Raw genomic sequence first — 17,354 nt, forward strand, 5'->3', positions numbered from 1 at the left:
TGTATGCAGATATATTTTTCCCCTTCCTTTTCTTTTTCTTGGATCAGGACACGTGCGCAAGAAACAAGAGCTCCGCTTCGATCGAACGCCATTATTCGCGACGATGGATTTTTTTTATATTCGACGAGTAAGTAACGGGAATATTTGAGTAAAAAAATTACTCGAGCTTTGTGAAAACCGATATTCGTGAAATTCCTGGAATTTGATATTTGCAGACGATGATAAATGGAGTATAAATGGGGAAAGATACAAAAGTTTAAATTGTATAGTACAAATGTCAAGTTTTATTTCTATTTTTTTGTCCATCGAATCGAAGATTATCGAAAATGTGAATGTTTTTAAGTGAAATTCACGCCTTATTGATTCCTTTGCTGGTATATAACACTTATCCTCTTCGAAAAACGTTCATCCATCAAATATCGAAAAAATTTAATCCCTAGATCCTATCATCTATACAATTTTCCTTCCATTAAGCAACGTTATATATATATATATATATTTGTCTCTATATTTTTTTACGCGAAAAAAATTATCATATTTCATAACCATGTTAATAATGTTAATAGCGACTTCACCACAATTAATATCGTATATTTGACATTTTGGAAATGCAGAGCAATATTAACGCGTATACAGCGAAGTACATCAAAGGAACAAATGACACAAATTTATAATCGAATCCATCCGGATAAATGGATATCGATTGATCCGATTTTAATTTAATCCCACGCTAATTTAATCTCAATTTACGAAACAACGTATCGGTATTTTAACAATATTTTCAAAATCAGGAGGGGAGGAAAAAAAAAATCTTCTACAAGAGTTCTACAAGAATAATCGACAATCGAATGGAGGGAGGAAGAATCGCGGCAAAGTTAATTCGAGAACGGGTTTTATTTCAGTCTGCCGTTGACCCTAGTCTGATGCATCCTCTCCCCCGATGCAGCCGTACAACGTTATCGTACACGCTTGGTTTCGAAATTCTATTAACACGATCCTTATTCAATTAACTCTTAACGGTAATCTATACCATTCGAAAAGTTATCCGTAGAAACTGGAAAATACCTTCGACGCGTAGAATTACGAAGAAGAATCGCGATTCACTTTCTTCTAATCTAATTTCGAATATTTTTCCCTCCCTAGATTTGCGTAAAGCAACGCAATAGCCGGCTCGAGAGATATTATCAAATTTACAATAAAGTAAGAAATTTCGACGAACCCATTATATCTCGTCGGTTTATTCGCGTGCACGATGATAATGAACCAGCATAATCGCTTTTCCAACTGATCATAGATACGTATTGCCAATTCGCAACTAGGGATTTACCGGGAATAAACATCGACGGTGTTGGATGAACTGGTACAAATGGATCTGGCCCACTTAACTCGAGTTAATTTCCGAAAGAACATGCTATTTCAACACTCTATATGCTCGGTATCAATTAATGGCAAAACTAACAAACGGAATCGTTCCGTGTTGAACGGATTATAGATCGAATCAATGTTAAATTGCATTGTGTCATGTATGTGTTTGATCTTTCAAAGTTGCATCTTTAATCATTAGCGAGAGAAAGAGAGAGAAAATGGATGATCGAAGAGTTAAACGAGTTTCTATGCAAATGTGATAGTAAACGATCACAGGAAACTTTATTGATGGAATTTTGATGAGCATCAAAAGATATGCAAGATGTGAAAGTAAATATTTCCGTTTCACAAAGTACTTTTATGGGATTTTCTTAGGATAGAAAATATTTTTCTATATGTTTGTATATATATATAAGTAATATTTATCACTTATTATTAAATTAAATCTAGATATGCCATGTTAACAATAATGGAGATTTGATTCGATTCTTTAATCGTATACAGGCATTACAAAGCTGCAATTGTATATGCATTTCCGTTCGAGGATTCAAAATGGTTCAACAATCGACTAAATTAATTATGTTACTTAATCGATCATTTTGAATCGGTATATTTTCAGCTATTGTCAAAGATCGTTGAATAATCAAGATGGCTAATGTTGGTCGAACTTGTGACCGCCGGAATTCCTGTCTCCCTTGAATTATTAAATATTCGAGCCATTTCTGTCTAATACAAAGCGAATAAAAGTTACATAGATTATAAAGAGGTCGTCGTGATGACGAAGATCATATATAAATTTCAGAGGTCATCCAGTATATCTTTCTAAAAGTTTTTCATGAGTTTATTTTATCGTTTTATAGAAGTACATAGAAAAAGCTGTGTAAAATTAATTTCCAATAAAACTTTCGATTAAATAAACTACGTATAAAAATATTAATAGAAAAATGAAATTTTAAATATACAATCGCTTCGATCTTAAAGCAAAATTTCCATAACGTCCAATCGAAAATTTTCATCGTATATATATATAAAATTTCTCGATGCAAATATTGCATTTGATAAAAAAAAAAAAAAAAATAACAATCGTTTTCCACTCGACAAAACAAATTATTTTTACATTGTTTTAATTTCACGCGCGTTCCAAACTGATTTTTATTAATCTGAGTTAGATAGCGAACGAATATAGCACATTCGTTTGCTCGAGTGCGATTAAAATTTTACATTCGAACAAATTCAATTTATATCCTGTCTCCTCTGATCAAACCTGAGCAATTCTTCCAACGACGAAAACTACTACCGTATTAACCTGTGTCATAACCACACGGACAATCGATCAATTTAGCCGGATTGCGTGGAAATAGTGTTTCAATCGTTTGTTCCAATCGTTTCCTACGCGGGAAATTGAACGAGAGAGGGGAAGCTTCGTTCGTTTTCGTTCCTCTGCCACTCCACATTCCGTTGATATACTCCGCGTCGAGACGCGATGCCACGTAATTTTTACGAATTGATCGATGCGTCTCGATCATTTTAACCGGAGGAAAAAGGAAAATTTTTTGTTCCACGTGTAAGATAAAAATTTCCTCCTCCATACGTTACCTACGTGTATAATTTTTTGAAATTTCAGCTTATTGTTTCGATTGCACTTGCAAATAAAAGCTTATTGAATGTGAAATTCAATAATTAAATTTTAATCAAGACGCATTTGCATAAATATCTCGTCTTTATATTTACGAATATACAAATTTATTATAGATTTCACGAATTTTCAGGAAGTAAGAGTAGTTGCTTAATGAAAATACAAACGACGATCGACGAAAATACAGGAAGATTTAGTGTGGAAGCGTATAAAGATACGAACGAGGTTGGTAATTTTGGTTATTCTAATTTTAAATAGTACTTAAGAAATCGGGCGTATGCCTACATCCATTACCGCAACACAACGTACAAACTTCTGGGATTACAAGGATAATTTATGAAAATTGATTGCACGATCCGACGATACCGTGGGGTTCACGTGCCAACCGAGGCTTAACGCAGCGAGCAGTTTATACATTGCCAATAAATTTGCTCGAAACGGATAGAAACGGTTGTTTCGCGACGCACGTCGATAAAGTTCCCGCGGTTTTTCCATGTGTATACGCGTATACGCGATGGTGAAACGAGGTGAAGTAAAATTACTGGACGAACTGGGTCTGGAATTACCCGTTCGCCGAGTTGATAACAGTTCCACGCCTACGGAAGAAAAATACTCCTCGATCGATCGTGAATCGTGGCTAATCGTTGCCTGAAACAGCGCAATTAGACGCGTTCGCATTACGTGTGCAACAACTCCGCTCGTGCTACTCGTGCTTCAAGAAACTTGTTCTCTGAAAATATGGCATTGCCTTAAGGTTTTTAACTACCAGGATTTTTTCGAAAAATTATACAGATCCGAGCGAAGTCATCGATCGAATCCGTTTTCATGAAATTTAGCTAGGCGAAGCGAAAATATTTAGAGAGAGCAAAATTATCGATCGAATTAAATATTTTACCGATTTTTATCTCGTTATTGCGAAATATTCGTAATTGTGATTAGTCTAAACAAATTAAATTAGTCTTTAAGGTTTTAATCGAATCAAATATCTATTAATCGAAATAGCGAGTGACTTTATAAAAGTCTCGAGAAAAACGATCGATCAATAAAATAGAAACGGATGGTTAAATTTAAATCTCGAACAAAATTAAAAATCGAAACTCAAATCTCTTTTCTAATTTCCATGCGGTGATTTCGAGAATTAGCTTGGAACGAGGTTTGAAACGAACGAGCATCGTTGTTACGTCTTCGAAAGTAATAACCTTAAAGCTTCCGTCGACCTATTTCCTTTTAATTAATTCCGGTTTTCTCGTCGCGAAAAATCGACATCGTTGCCACGAGCCCTAACCCTTCTTCGCTTCTGCACCGTCAAAATAAAATTTCCACCTTTCCGACAAGAGTGCACGGAGCGAACGATGCGTTTACGATTTTAATTAAAGTCGCTCATTCGCGAAGGAATTCCCGAATTATATTCTCCGTGGCACCCTCCGTGCAGGACGGAACCCTCGCGAGGACAGAACGAAAGCATCCCACGCATCCCCATGGATTTAGGGTTGGCCCGAAACGTCCGCCTCCAGTTGGCGGTCGATTTTTCTTTCTTTTTTGTTCTTTTTTTATTCCATCGACCTTACACGCGCGTCCTCCACGTCAAATGCCGAATTGTTTTACGTTTCTCCTGCGAGGGTGCAGATCCCTTCTCGACATCGATGCAAATCCACCCACACGACCCTTTCATGCCTCCTTTTCCCCGATAGTCACCGTAATGGTAAACCTCTCCCCCTCCCTCCTCCCCAGGTTTTGTGAATCGCGCGTGCACGGGGTCGATACGCGCGGTTTGGGGGGCCGCCCATTCGCACCCCTCCCGCAGCGATAAATGCTCCTTTGTCTCCGTATGGCAAAAGTACCGAAGGCAACGAGGTTCTTCTCGAACTTTTCCCTTTCGTGAAATTAAAGTAATATTATAGCTTATGATAAGCTTAAGGATCAAGAGAAATAATATACTATGATAAACACTTTTCTCGACTCTTCGCCATAAATTTTCCCAAATCCGAATCGTATGTTCTTTATGCGCTATGAGAATACGTTTCTCATAAACGAGGGGAAAAGATCGTTTTGCCAAGAAACTTTATCGCTGCAGTTTCTAACATATTATTTACACCGTCTGTTCTACCATTCGTTGGAGTAGAGAGTTTTCCCCACGGAATGGAGACACTTAAACTCGAGCTTAAGCGTTACCCTTTCATTGTTGGTACATGTAATTCACTAGCTTCGGGTATCGATAAGCGGCAATAAAGGAGTTTCTGGCAACCGACACGCATCGCGCTATTCTTGTCTTTTATTCTGGGAACGGAGTGAATGGAACGAGGATAAAAATGCATAAAAATAACAACTCGATATGACGATTTATCCGATAACTAGAGGGTTGAAAAGTTACGTTTGAGAATTTTAACTCATTTCTTCGAATAAGAAAAACTTGTCTCGACAATTTCCATCGATCTTAATATCTTTATCGTATCATATTTATTATCGAGCCACGTGCAATATCCCGTACGTGTTTCGTATGGAAATGAAGATTCTGAGAAGACGAGGATGCTGCTCACTGCTCGTTCATCACGTTCTTGAAAGATGCATCGAAGACGATGCACGATATACGATATATATATATCGTTTCAAATGTTTCTTTCAAATGCTGATTCTACGATCAACGAATTCCGTTCGTGTCGTTCCTCCTTTATTCGACATCCGCCTCTCCGTTTGGTGGACAGGACCCCACGTTGGATTACGCATCCACTTGATTAAGGGGTTCGCCCCCCCTCCAATTTGTTCAAGTCGATAATCACGCGTATCGATTTTTCGCGCGGGCTCCATCTTATTCGTCGTCGTTGAGTCCTCGTTCTTAAAGACAAGCCAACCAACCTCGTTAAATTAATATATACACTTTCCCTCGTTTCCTTTAACATCAGAATAAAATGCACTCTTAATTACTCGCAATTTCGTGCAATAATAAATTTGGTCTGGTGGAAAAGAATAAAAGAGAGAATAAAAGAACAAACTTTCTTCGGTTATAACGGGGAAAGTATCCCCTCCCTCCGTTTATAACTAAAATTGTGTGTGATAGGAAAATTGATTTTTACACAATACGATAGCTATAATATGCAAACAGTTGAATAATTTTTGTGGAGTAAGGAATTTTAAACAACGTAACGAGAAATATAAAAAAATGTTTGTTTGAATTGAATAACATTGCGTATTCAAGAGAGAGTTTGTAGTTCACTAATTGATATTCGAATAATAACGAGACTTGTGTGTTATATCGTGGAACGAATGGACCAAGTTTTCGAACGTAAGCTTTAAGAAAGACTTGCCTGTTGTGCGCTTGCCAATTACGGAAGAAGAAAGAATGGTACTTGTACATCTGTGCTACGACCACTACTTAAATATATACGCATATCAGCGTTTTTTACAAACTCTCGATGAAACTATTTAGGTGCAATTCGATTGGATCGTGTCCAAACTAGTTTTTCCAAACGGACTTATTATTAAACTTTTTTTTAGAATAAATAACACAATGCAATGAGAACGTAACGAATTATTTGTCTAAAGAATATGTCGAATAACAATTGTTGAAGATATGTAATTTTTAAACACAATTTAAATTTGTGTTTACACATCACGCGATCAGTCGCGTCACGTTCTGGGAGAAAAAAATTTAAAACGTTTTATTTTCAGTCATATCACATGTGTCGTCTAAAAATGACAGACTCTTGATTATGAAACTTTCCGTATCTTATTATACGGATGTCAGATAAATCACGTCATTTAAAACGAATTTACAGCAAATTTTAGAGAATATGATGCACTGTTTATTGCGTTTTACAGATTGAAAGCTCATTTCCATAACTCTTTTTCTCGCGTGATAATTTATTGTATGCATAAAAGAATTAACGTGAAAATCGCGTACAAAATACGAGAGAAAAATAATGGAAAAATAGCGTAAAAAAAAAAAAATCGTATAAGTATTTTTTCTAGAGGAAAATAAATTCTTCAATCTGAGATCACCTTTCAATCCGAAGATATATATGATTTTAGAAAAAAGATTCGATGCTCGTTAAAATAATACTTTTTATCGTTAATCTTTCTTCGCATTCTCGTAGGATATGACTTTTTAATAAATCATAATCGAAAATTCTGCAAGCAATTTTCATAGCTACTATCATTGGATAATTCTTCCTTCGTATAAATTTTATGATATGCAACTACTGATTATTCGTGCATATATGAATCAACCGATACAAAAATATCTTTTGGAAAGAATGTTGTCTCGCGATCGAGGAGCAATCGTTATAAGGATTCAACGGATAAATAAATGATACACGTGGACAACGCGATTAACAATAGCGATGAAACGCGAAAAGTGAACGAACGAATGATTTTTGAAATGCTGAATGCGCGTACGATCGAAGGTTATTTACTGATTGAACGGGGAAAAATCGATTTTCCAATTGCTGTAACTTCTGTGTAATACGAAACTAGTTCAGAGTTAATGCATTCTAAATCGTGGTTTCTTGTAGTAGGCCAGGATTTATATTTAGCAGACTGCACATACGAGAAAAAAAAAGTATTCGATACACGTACTACGTGCTCCTGACAAGAGAGATGCTTTATGGGAGCCACATGGTTTTTCATGAATCTCGGTCAAAAAAAAAAAAAAATGGCAGAAAATCAAATGGTAGAACAAAATACGGTCTAATCGGATCGTACCATCAAATTTGACGAAAGATGAAGGATCGTGATTGGAGATCTCGAACAAGCAAGTTGGACGAAAATGTGGACAAATCGCATCGAACGTAATGCAGTATGCTCTTGGCTGCACGTGATATCGGAGGAGAATACAACTGGGATAATGAGTAGAGCGCGTAATAGTTATGGTGCGCAACTGTGGGCAAGAATATTTTGCCGTTGGCGCATTCCATGATTTATGAAAATAACCCCGATGAAACGTAAATAGAACATTCCTGGCGAAAGATGGAGTCTCTGGGTAAAAAATAAAAAAGGGTGGCGCGATAGAATTCAAAGTACTTAATTTTTTTTTTATTTGTTACGAGAATAGATATCGAAAGGAACTTCAATTATTCAAAATAATTTATTATATTATTACAGTAAATACAACTCGTAGTTGAACTGGAAAATGTATTGATTTTATCCCGTATTCCACGCTTTCTAGTTATGAAATTCCGGCCTCGATATTTAACTGTTTAAATATCAATATTTAACGATCTTAACGTTAATAAATGCTTTTTTTTTACTTTTAATTTAAATTTATAAGTAGGAAATCACAATAAACTATCCGTAACAACGATTTATTTTTAATGTTTTCATTGTTACGTAACAAGAAAAAGAATTTTCTGCAGAACTTTCGTAAACTTTATCTTTAGTAATAATTTTGATACGAGTATGCATGTTTTTGCATAAATTAATATGAGTTATGTGATATGACTCGAGCAAAAGTATAATATATATCTCTTATATATTACACTTTTGAATAGTTAATAAATATGAAACAGGCTGAGCGTTTTTCTGAAACTATCGTGAAAACAAGATATCTTACATATCTTAACTCTCTGTAGCAATCTGCAGTATTATTACGTTACTATAAGAATAAAAAGATATATCTAACAATAGATCTTAAAAAAAAAAAAGCGTAATCCTTTTTTTAAGAATCCTCTTTTTAAGAATCTTCAATCCTGGATTAATTTAAGTTGATATTCTCTCAACTTCTCTTGCAGAGATTAAGTTTTCTTACGAAACTTTGATGTACTTCAGGAAGTTTTTCTCGTCAGCGATTTTACATCTTTGCAAAGTCACAAAGAACAATCGCGAGACACAACCATCAAAGAGCAATGATGGCTTTAGAAGCAGCAGGAAACGAATGGAAACAACCGCCGATTTCCATCGATCTCTAGGTCCAAAAAGACGAGCCCATTGCGCACGGTTTCGAGCACGTAACACGCGTAAACACAATGGCATTGAATGGGGATGGATATATAGGGTGAACCTTAAATGATTCATAGGCAACGAGAGAGAGGGTGTAACGGACCATTCACGAACTAGACCATTGTACACGTTCCATCCTGACATATTGATCTTCAAGAAGCGCTTTTGTCGGTGCTTTTTTCCTAGTACTCGATATATAATAAAAAAAATCAGATCTATCCTATTTTCTTTTTACCTCGAACCGACAAACAAAGACAAAGAAAATTAAAATAAAAATTCTTATATTAAAACATCTGAACCAAGTTTTGTATCGAGGGTGTAAATTAATCCGAGAGAACAATTGGGACGAAAATTCGTTGTTGTTTCGGATCGGATGAATATTTGATGTTATTTTTATCAGAATGACGCCATGTTCCAAATAAATAAAATCTGCACGCGGAGATCCCCGTGTTAATATTCCCCGTTGCAACACGCCGTTGATCGCCATTGAGGAACAGACGTTGATCTGTTCGTTTCCGTCGGTTAAAGGGACGACGACTCTGGGTGCGAAAAGGCGGTCGTTCGTAAACGCCAACTATGGGTAGACGAACTCGGTTGAAAAGGGCCGTGCATTTCGATTCGAGCAACGCGTTCCTCCGCATCTCGGGTATTTCAAAGCTTAAAGGGGATCGTTTTATAAACGGATAAATAAATTAGGCTCGCGCCCAGTCACTGGGAAAAAAGAAAAAAAAAATGTGAAAAAAAAGACGAGATCGTTCCATCGTTCAATTAATGAATAATTTACGAGTGTTGCAACTAGAAGAGAAATTGGAAATGCAATAATTGGAAAATGATTCTCGCCTTGTTTTAAGTCCAACGACAAAATTGAATTCTTTTTAAATACCGCAGCGTGTTATTCAAGATCGTGAAAAAAAAAATATAAATTATATTTCGTGTATATTCTTCTTTCTCCCTCTCTTTTTCTCTCTATTTTTCGAATAAATTTATAAATATATTGCAGACGTTGTGCAGACTTTTTTTATTTCGTAGATTGATATATTACTCAATATATTTTCGAAACTTTATGTATACGTAAAGTAAAACAATAGGGAGATATATAACATATATATGTATGTAAAAATGAAAAACTGAAAATTTGTGAAAAGTGACACAGAAATGAAAACGCGCGTCATCGCATAAAATATTTCACCTTCGACGATGTTTTACTAAATTATAAGAGCGGAAAAATGATTATGCGCGTGTATATTGGCAAACATTATTCTTTCGAACTTGGAAATGAAATTAAATCGCGGTTTCTGTGAATATCCCAAAAATAAAAGTTTTGTAAATACCAGAATATATTTTTGATATTTTTTCTGTTTCCACATAATTCAGATATTCTTTTTTTATGCAAAATAGACAATCGGGAAATTTGAATAAAGATATTTTTGAAAGAGATGACCATTTTTCAAATTCCAATACGAAGAAAATTTCTGAAAATTTACATGCTAATTAGATTTAGTTATTCGTCGTATCAATAACAAACATTTGTCTATAAACACTTGAATAATATTATTAACGCTTTGAATTTGATCAGAATTCTATTTATTATTAATATAATCTCTAAATTGATATCTTTTTTCCTTTATACAGGATATATTTAGTAACCAGATTGAATTATAACTTTTATAAATAGAAAAAAATTGTAAAGAAAAATTTTGCATTGTTTAACAATGCTTTATCAACATATAACACGAGTTTTTCCACGAATGCATCTGACAATACTATTATAATAATATTAACTTTATCGTAATCCTGTCATTTATTTGTATTAGAATTTTAACTTGAGACCTTCAGAAGTTGAATAAGGCCGGATATCGGTGAAGCCTTATTCAAGTATACTAGCACAGAATTACATTATACTTTCCACATACTGTATCATAAATTTTATTTCGTTCGATATTCTGCATCCCCAATGTATAAATAATCTAATCTAGAAGTTATTAAAAACATCCCCAAGAAAATCGATAGATGGAAAAAGAAATATCATTGGCTTCTTTCTCCGTAAATTCTCCGTTAACTCTTCAATGTCATATCGCCTTTTCTCATGGAATTTACATTGTTGAACGATGATACCAAGAGTTTCGTGACGAATTTGAAATTTAATCGACTTCCAAAATGCGAGCGCTCAAGTTACTTGCGATTTTCATGAATTTTTCATTAAACAAAAGAAGAAGAAAACAAAAGGAAAGAACAAAGTCAAGGAAAAAAGTTTCTTTTCGTGAAAGAAAAGAAAAAGAGAGAAAAAGAAAAAGGGAAAAAAAAATTCTAATCAGAAAAAAACAAATGTATATTTCTCGTAGCATTTTGCTGCTTTTTAAGGAAGCTTGATGAGCAGAACATCACGTTAAATTTATTTACCGTCTCAAACAAATCCTAGAATCTAAAATCATAGAATCTAAAATTCTCGTCAAGAAAGTAGGAAATGTCGTAAACGACAAAGAAAAGTTATCCCGATCTTATTTGGAGAACAAATATCATTGTCTGAGAACAGGCATGCAAATTTCAAATTTCTTCGTTTCCTTTAACGATACTATCCCGATACAGCGAATATCTTGGTTATGAAAAAATTCTTTAATTTAACCTAAAATTACCAGTTTCTATTAATAAACATTTAACACTGTCAATAATAGCATAACACTATATCATAACATTATTCATCATACTTTATCTCATTATGTACATATTGTATCATCATTAATATCATTACGAGAAGAGAAAGGTCGAGCATAATAAAGTGAATGTCTTAGAGAGAGGTTATATATGTCGTGTATAATATATTCATATTGCAATATTACAATAATTACTTACTGTAATTAATATATAACACAAAAGATAATACGTATTAATTTAATTTCTATAAAACTATTCCACATGGATAGATTTAACGAGAATTTAAAATAGGAAGAGAGGAAAAATTAGCATTGAATCTCGTGTTTCAAATGATACAACGTTTACATTGTGTTCCTGCAATTCACTTTGCAAGTAACACATGTATTTTTCTTCTTTCTACATAACACTTCCAAAGTATTTTGTAAAACAAAAATATCGATACAACATGGTTAGATTCAAAATGTTTCAAATAATACCGATGCAATTATCAAAGTAATCATAACATTACGTAGCATAATCTAAATCTGAATCCTATTCCCACTTAGCAATGTGACTATAAAATCGATAAATGTATATTTATTCCATATTACATTATTAAATACTTAGACATAAATATTATACGCATAAAAGGTTTTATGTTATTTTCGATTATCGTACGCGTTTCTCACTTACCTCTTCAATTTATTCTGAACTCTTGAAATTTCAAATGTCACAAAATGTCGATCATCGAACTTGAATGTAGTTTCATGTTGAGCATCGATATTCGCTCATCGATCAAACTCGATGAGAAAAAACCAATGGCGGCGCAAATAAATTTATCTGTCGATCGCAAAAACTATGCATTGAAAAATATGATGTTGGAACACTCTGATATTTGTTTCGAATAAATTTTCACTTATCTTATTGTTATATATTATATATTTGTACTCACTCGAACATATGAATAAAAGCCAAAGTGGCGCTCGGTAAGAACAAATCATCGCTGCCGACTCGCCAACTTCTGCCGAATGCAATAAGACTCGGCATCTTACTGTGCTCTAATTTTGAGCTTTGTCCGAGCAATTGTTCTCGTTGTACACAAAAAACGCACGATGACATAACCTATAGCGGCAAGTAACGCGAATACACGCGTTGACTGACTGCCTACTACTAAACTTCGTAACGACTAAACCACGTGACCACTCGACTGTCACGGATGCACTGAATCGCTGAAACACGGAACGAAATTTCGCTTCGGTCCGCTGTTCATGGTATAGCAAAAAAAAAAAATAGAGGGAATCTTACTTGCGGTAAATTTATATTTGAATTAAAAATATTCGAATAACATAAATTTTTATTATTTTAAAATATGAACTATGTTTCATGTGAATAATTTTTTTCATAATTTAAAAATAAGATTCGAAAAATAAATATTGTGATGAAATAAATATACTATTGTTTGTAGTAGTAATCTTCTTTCAAGCATTAAAATTCGAAATTGTTTGACTTCGATATGACTTCGTATTGTATATATATACATTAAAAAATAGATATTGAACATTGAATTTTAATAACTCGATATTCTTTTCCATAGTTTAAACAATAGATAAAAGAATAAATAACAAAACAAAATTCCGCGTTTTATCTGTGCCTAGAGATGAAACAACATGATTTTACCTGAAGATAAAGTTTCAACGTCGCGTACAACGAGCAGGTGGGACAATACATGAGATAACAGAGAAAATTGATTGTACATTCGTTCAAAGGACCGTGGAAACGTCAACAACGGCTAGACGTTGTTTTAATTGAAATTTTATCGGCTACATTCTCTGAATGAAAGAAAGAAGATATAGTCTACTACGTTCCAGCTATGAACGTATATTCAACGGCCTCGAATTTACTGGGATGACTAAAACGAAATGGATATATGCCAACTTCTTTGGTATCGTTGCCCCTCTCTGTACCGGGTCATTTGCCACGTTTGCTAACGATTTTCTGAAGCTAAGTAAAACGTATACCGGTGCCGTTGTGTCATGATGCGAAAACTACCCTTTGATCATAAGCTATAATAAGTCCGGGGATATCGATGCCTAATAATTTTCTCTAACCACGCGATAAATTACAAATACTCTCTATTAAAAACATAACAGATTTCTGCGCAAATAATTTTCTGAAAATTATATAGAGTAATCCAGTTTTTGATTTGAATCTATACCTAATAATTGGAAGATATTTCGCAAGAAATTCTCATCATAGATTAATCATACATCATAAGATTAATTACGTTTAATTACACAATAAATTAATCGTCCAATTTTACATATGGAGCTACGTATGGAGAGAAGACAAATTGAATTACGATAGTAATTAAACGAGGGAAATCATGTACTATGAAGATTTCTCTATCAAACAAATTGAAATATATGAGAATATATGAGAAATATATTAAATTAGATCGTACCATATGAAATTGTTGATTACATTCTAAATTTTCCTTGTATATTGCATTTATGCAATTATGAATCTTCAATTTTCGTTATTACTTTTTTAATTTTAGAATACTTTTCCTATTTAAATAAAAATTAGGCTATAGTGCAGTTGAAGCGTGCCGATATATTAATTAATATTATATTTTGTTCGCGAAACAATGATTGAAAATGTTAATGAAAATCGTGATGAAAATCATAACGATCGAAAAAGATTTTAGCGACCATGTATATTAATTTTATAAAATATTTTTCTATTCTTCCGGAAAAAAAAATGAAAATTAACAAGCGTCGTTTTTTTTATGCGAAATCAATTCAATTATCGTTAAAAATGTTATCGCTTTTACATCAGTTTGCAAAAAAAATATTAATTTCACATGATACAAGTTAATAAAAATCGAGTAAAAAATATAGGTCACGCGGGAATTGTATTCCTATTTTAAAGATTCCTTATAAAAATACAAGGATATCTGTCGCGCGTGATGACGTTGAGAATTCTTGAAACTGATGAAAATAACGACGTTCATACCGGGACAAATTGATTGATCGGGGTTTTGTTATTAATAATCAGATTGTTCACTCACCATATCAGATGAAGGATGAAGAGGAAAGCACCGGGCACGACGAGGTCGTCACTGCCGACGCTCCATCGGCGTCGGAATACCACGATACCAGGCATCTCTTCTTCACGATCGTTTCGTCGTCTCTATCTTCCATCCAATCGGTCACGATCCTTCACGATTTTCAGCGATTTTCAACGTGGGCCGCGATCAAACCGTGCCTTATCCTCGAATCACCGGTCGACGCGAACTTGAACCTTACTCCGGGATCTCTTTGAAACTCGAAACGAACGCCAGTCGCCTCGTCGAGGTCGTCGTCGCGTTCCGGGGCGCGCATTTCCGTAACTCTGTTCCGGTAGACCGCGGATTCTCTCCATCCTCCTCGCGACCAAACTTATCGGAAATCTCTCGAGCGCTGTTCCCCTCGAACGAGCGAGCCTTCGATGCCACGACACCGCATAGTGGTCCTCCGATGAAGAAACTGAATCACGTCGGGAACTTGGTCTGGATTGACTTGCAAATTATCTTCCAGCGTTGCGAGAGAGAAAAAACGCAATCATTCTCGCTAGATAATAGAGAGGAAAACGAATACGATTTGTATTCAATATGTAAATGAAATATGCGTTCTTTGATTATATATGAATATATATGTATACGCACACGCTCGTGCAATCATTATATTTTCATATTACATTAATAAATGTTTCTGGATTAATATATCGTAAACTATATGATTTTAATTCAAAAAAAAAAAATGTTTTCATTATGAGAGAGATATAAATAAGATTACACCATCTATAATATTCGAGGGTTATTGGATTTAGAGGGAACTATTTAGGTCAGTGATTCAATTAAGTTAGATTTCGTTTTTTTTTTTTTTTTTTTTTTTTTTCATCATTATCATTATAGATTAAAATTAATGAATGTCCTATTCGTTTTAAAAGAATATTGTTTTGCGAAACTATTGTGAGTCACGGGATGATTTTACCTTCCTTTGGGAGAAGAATACGCGTCGTGCAACAATGGAGGACAAAAAGAGAACACAGTTCCGTGGGATGGAAGGAAATATGATAATAAAGATTTTTATATATTTAATTATTCTCGATATTACAATTTTTTAATAAAAATAAAAAAGCTAAAAAAAGTGAAAAATAAAAGCTTTCCATGGAAAGTTTAAATAGAATCATATCATCTTTTTAAATTGAATTTTGAAATTAAACGAAAAATAAAATTTAAATTATTGCAATTTTATATGTCCGATGCAAAGTTTTGAAAGATATTTGAAATCCTCGAGAATTCTCTTCGAAAATTGATGAAACTTTTAAATAGTGGAACGCTTCTAAAAAACGCTTCTAAAGACATTTATTCTACCCAAAACTTCAAAAATTTGATCTAAGAGACGAAATCTTTTTATCGCTATTCGAAAAAATTCGTTTCGTTTGGTATAAACGAAATCTATTAAGAAAATCGCAAAATTTTAAAGAAGGAAATCATTGTTTTTCGAAAAAGAAATTCTGAAGTGAATGCAACAATTAATTTATCAATCGATATTTTAAAAAAAAATAAATTTAAAAGAAAAAGAAATTATATTTAATCGATTTGAGATAAAAGTGATAAAAATTCTATTCAGCATTAATTTAATCTAATATATCAGTAAATATATACGTAAAGTGTAAAATCTCATCTTCTAAAAATTATTCCTAATCTCTAACTGATATCTTCAACTGCGCGCAAAATCGATACTAATCAAGTTATTACCTCTAGCAAAATAGCTATGCATATTACTTACACTTTGAATTCTAGAATTCTTCTGGTTCGATCACGTCCCTCACATTATTGGCAAAAATTCACTCTTTTTTTTATTTTTTTCGATTTCTTTTTAACATACAAATCACATAATTCTTTCCTTAAAAATTCATCTTACCAAATCGTGCTTATCGTGATGTCCCTCGATACATTTTTCAATTATCAAACTGTAACAAACATTCATAAACCAACTCACATATATCACAATATTTTATCTTTTTTTCTGAACACAAGTTTTTTTCACAATTTAGATTTACGAGTCTCTTTAAGACAATTTTAATTTTTTCATCACAAGTTTTTATAAATGATATCCGTTTGTTCCACTGGAAACATCAAGAGTTAATGATTAATCGTACAGATAATTCGTTTGATACTATTTGCAGGGATGAAAGACACGAAGAAGTAGAATTTCCCCCGGCAAAGCCGATCGGCCGGCGTTACCGTCTACGATGCCGCAACGCGTGCCTCTTCGTTATTATCATTATTTTTTCCGATGAAAAATCCTCGAAATAACACGACAATCTGAACGGATGCATTTTATTCACAAAACTCTGAAACGGAGATGTACCACGTGCCGAAAAAGCATTACATCGTGGATGCGAGAAGATCGCGAGAAAAACACATAGTTTCGCGATCGTCGAGGTGAGCCACCTCGAGCGCGACTGAGCACCAAATTTAAGCCATCGTGTACCTTCCACAGTCCTGAGGGCGCTCAATTTATGTTAACAGGCGCGCGTGCGTCGCGACGTCTCCTGTGCGGCAAACACTGCGTCGCGTCGACTAGCGTTTGCTGGTCGTTTGATGATAGTTGTCGAACATCGTTCACAAATAATTCATCACTTTACTTAGTTTATCTCTTACTCAGATATTACTCAGTTTTTATTTTTTTTTTTTTTTTTTTTTTTTTTTTTAAATGATTTTTTTTTTTTTTTTTTTTTT

The 17,354-nt window shown here is 33.9% G+C and overlaps 1 protein-coding gene across 7 annotated transcripts in view; it reads right to left on the reverse strand.

Moving 5' to 3' along the window:
- Positions 1–17,198, reverse strand: part of LOC102671979 (sn1-specific diacylglycerol lipase alpha) — a 45,237-nt gene extending 28,039 nt beyond the window's left edge. For 3 of the 7 annotated variants that reach the window (XM_006613403.2, XM_006613402.2, XM_006613405.1), the window contains exon 1: positions 12,516–12,776. In XM_006613403.2, coding sequence (XP_006613466.1) covers positions 12,516–12,682 — 167 coding nt within the window. In that variant the 5' untranslated portion in view covers positions 12,683–12,776. Of the gene's footprint in view, positions 1–12,256; positions 12,420–12,515; positions 12,777–14,633; positions 15,175–16,398 lie in introns of those variants that run through there. The other 4 variants (XM_031509393.1, XM_006613404.2, XM_031509394.1 and 1 more) reach the window with 4 other exon arrangements.
- Positions 17,199–17,354: the final 156 nt, after the last annotated feature.

Source organism: Apis dorsata, unplaced genomic scaffold (assembly GCF_000469605.1).
Source record: "Apis dorsata unplaced genomic scaffold, Apis dorsata 1.3 scaffold_149, whole genome shotgun sequence".
Taxonomy (NCBI): domain Eukaryota; kingdom Metazoa; phylum Arthropoda; class Insecta; order Hymenoptera; family Apidae; genus Apis; species Apis dorsata.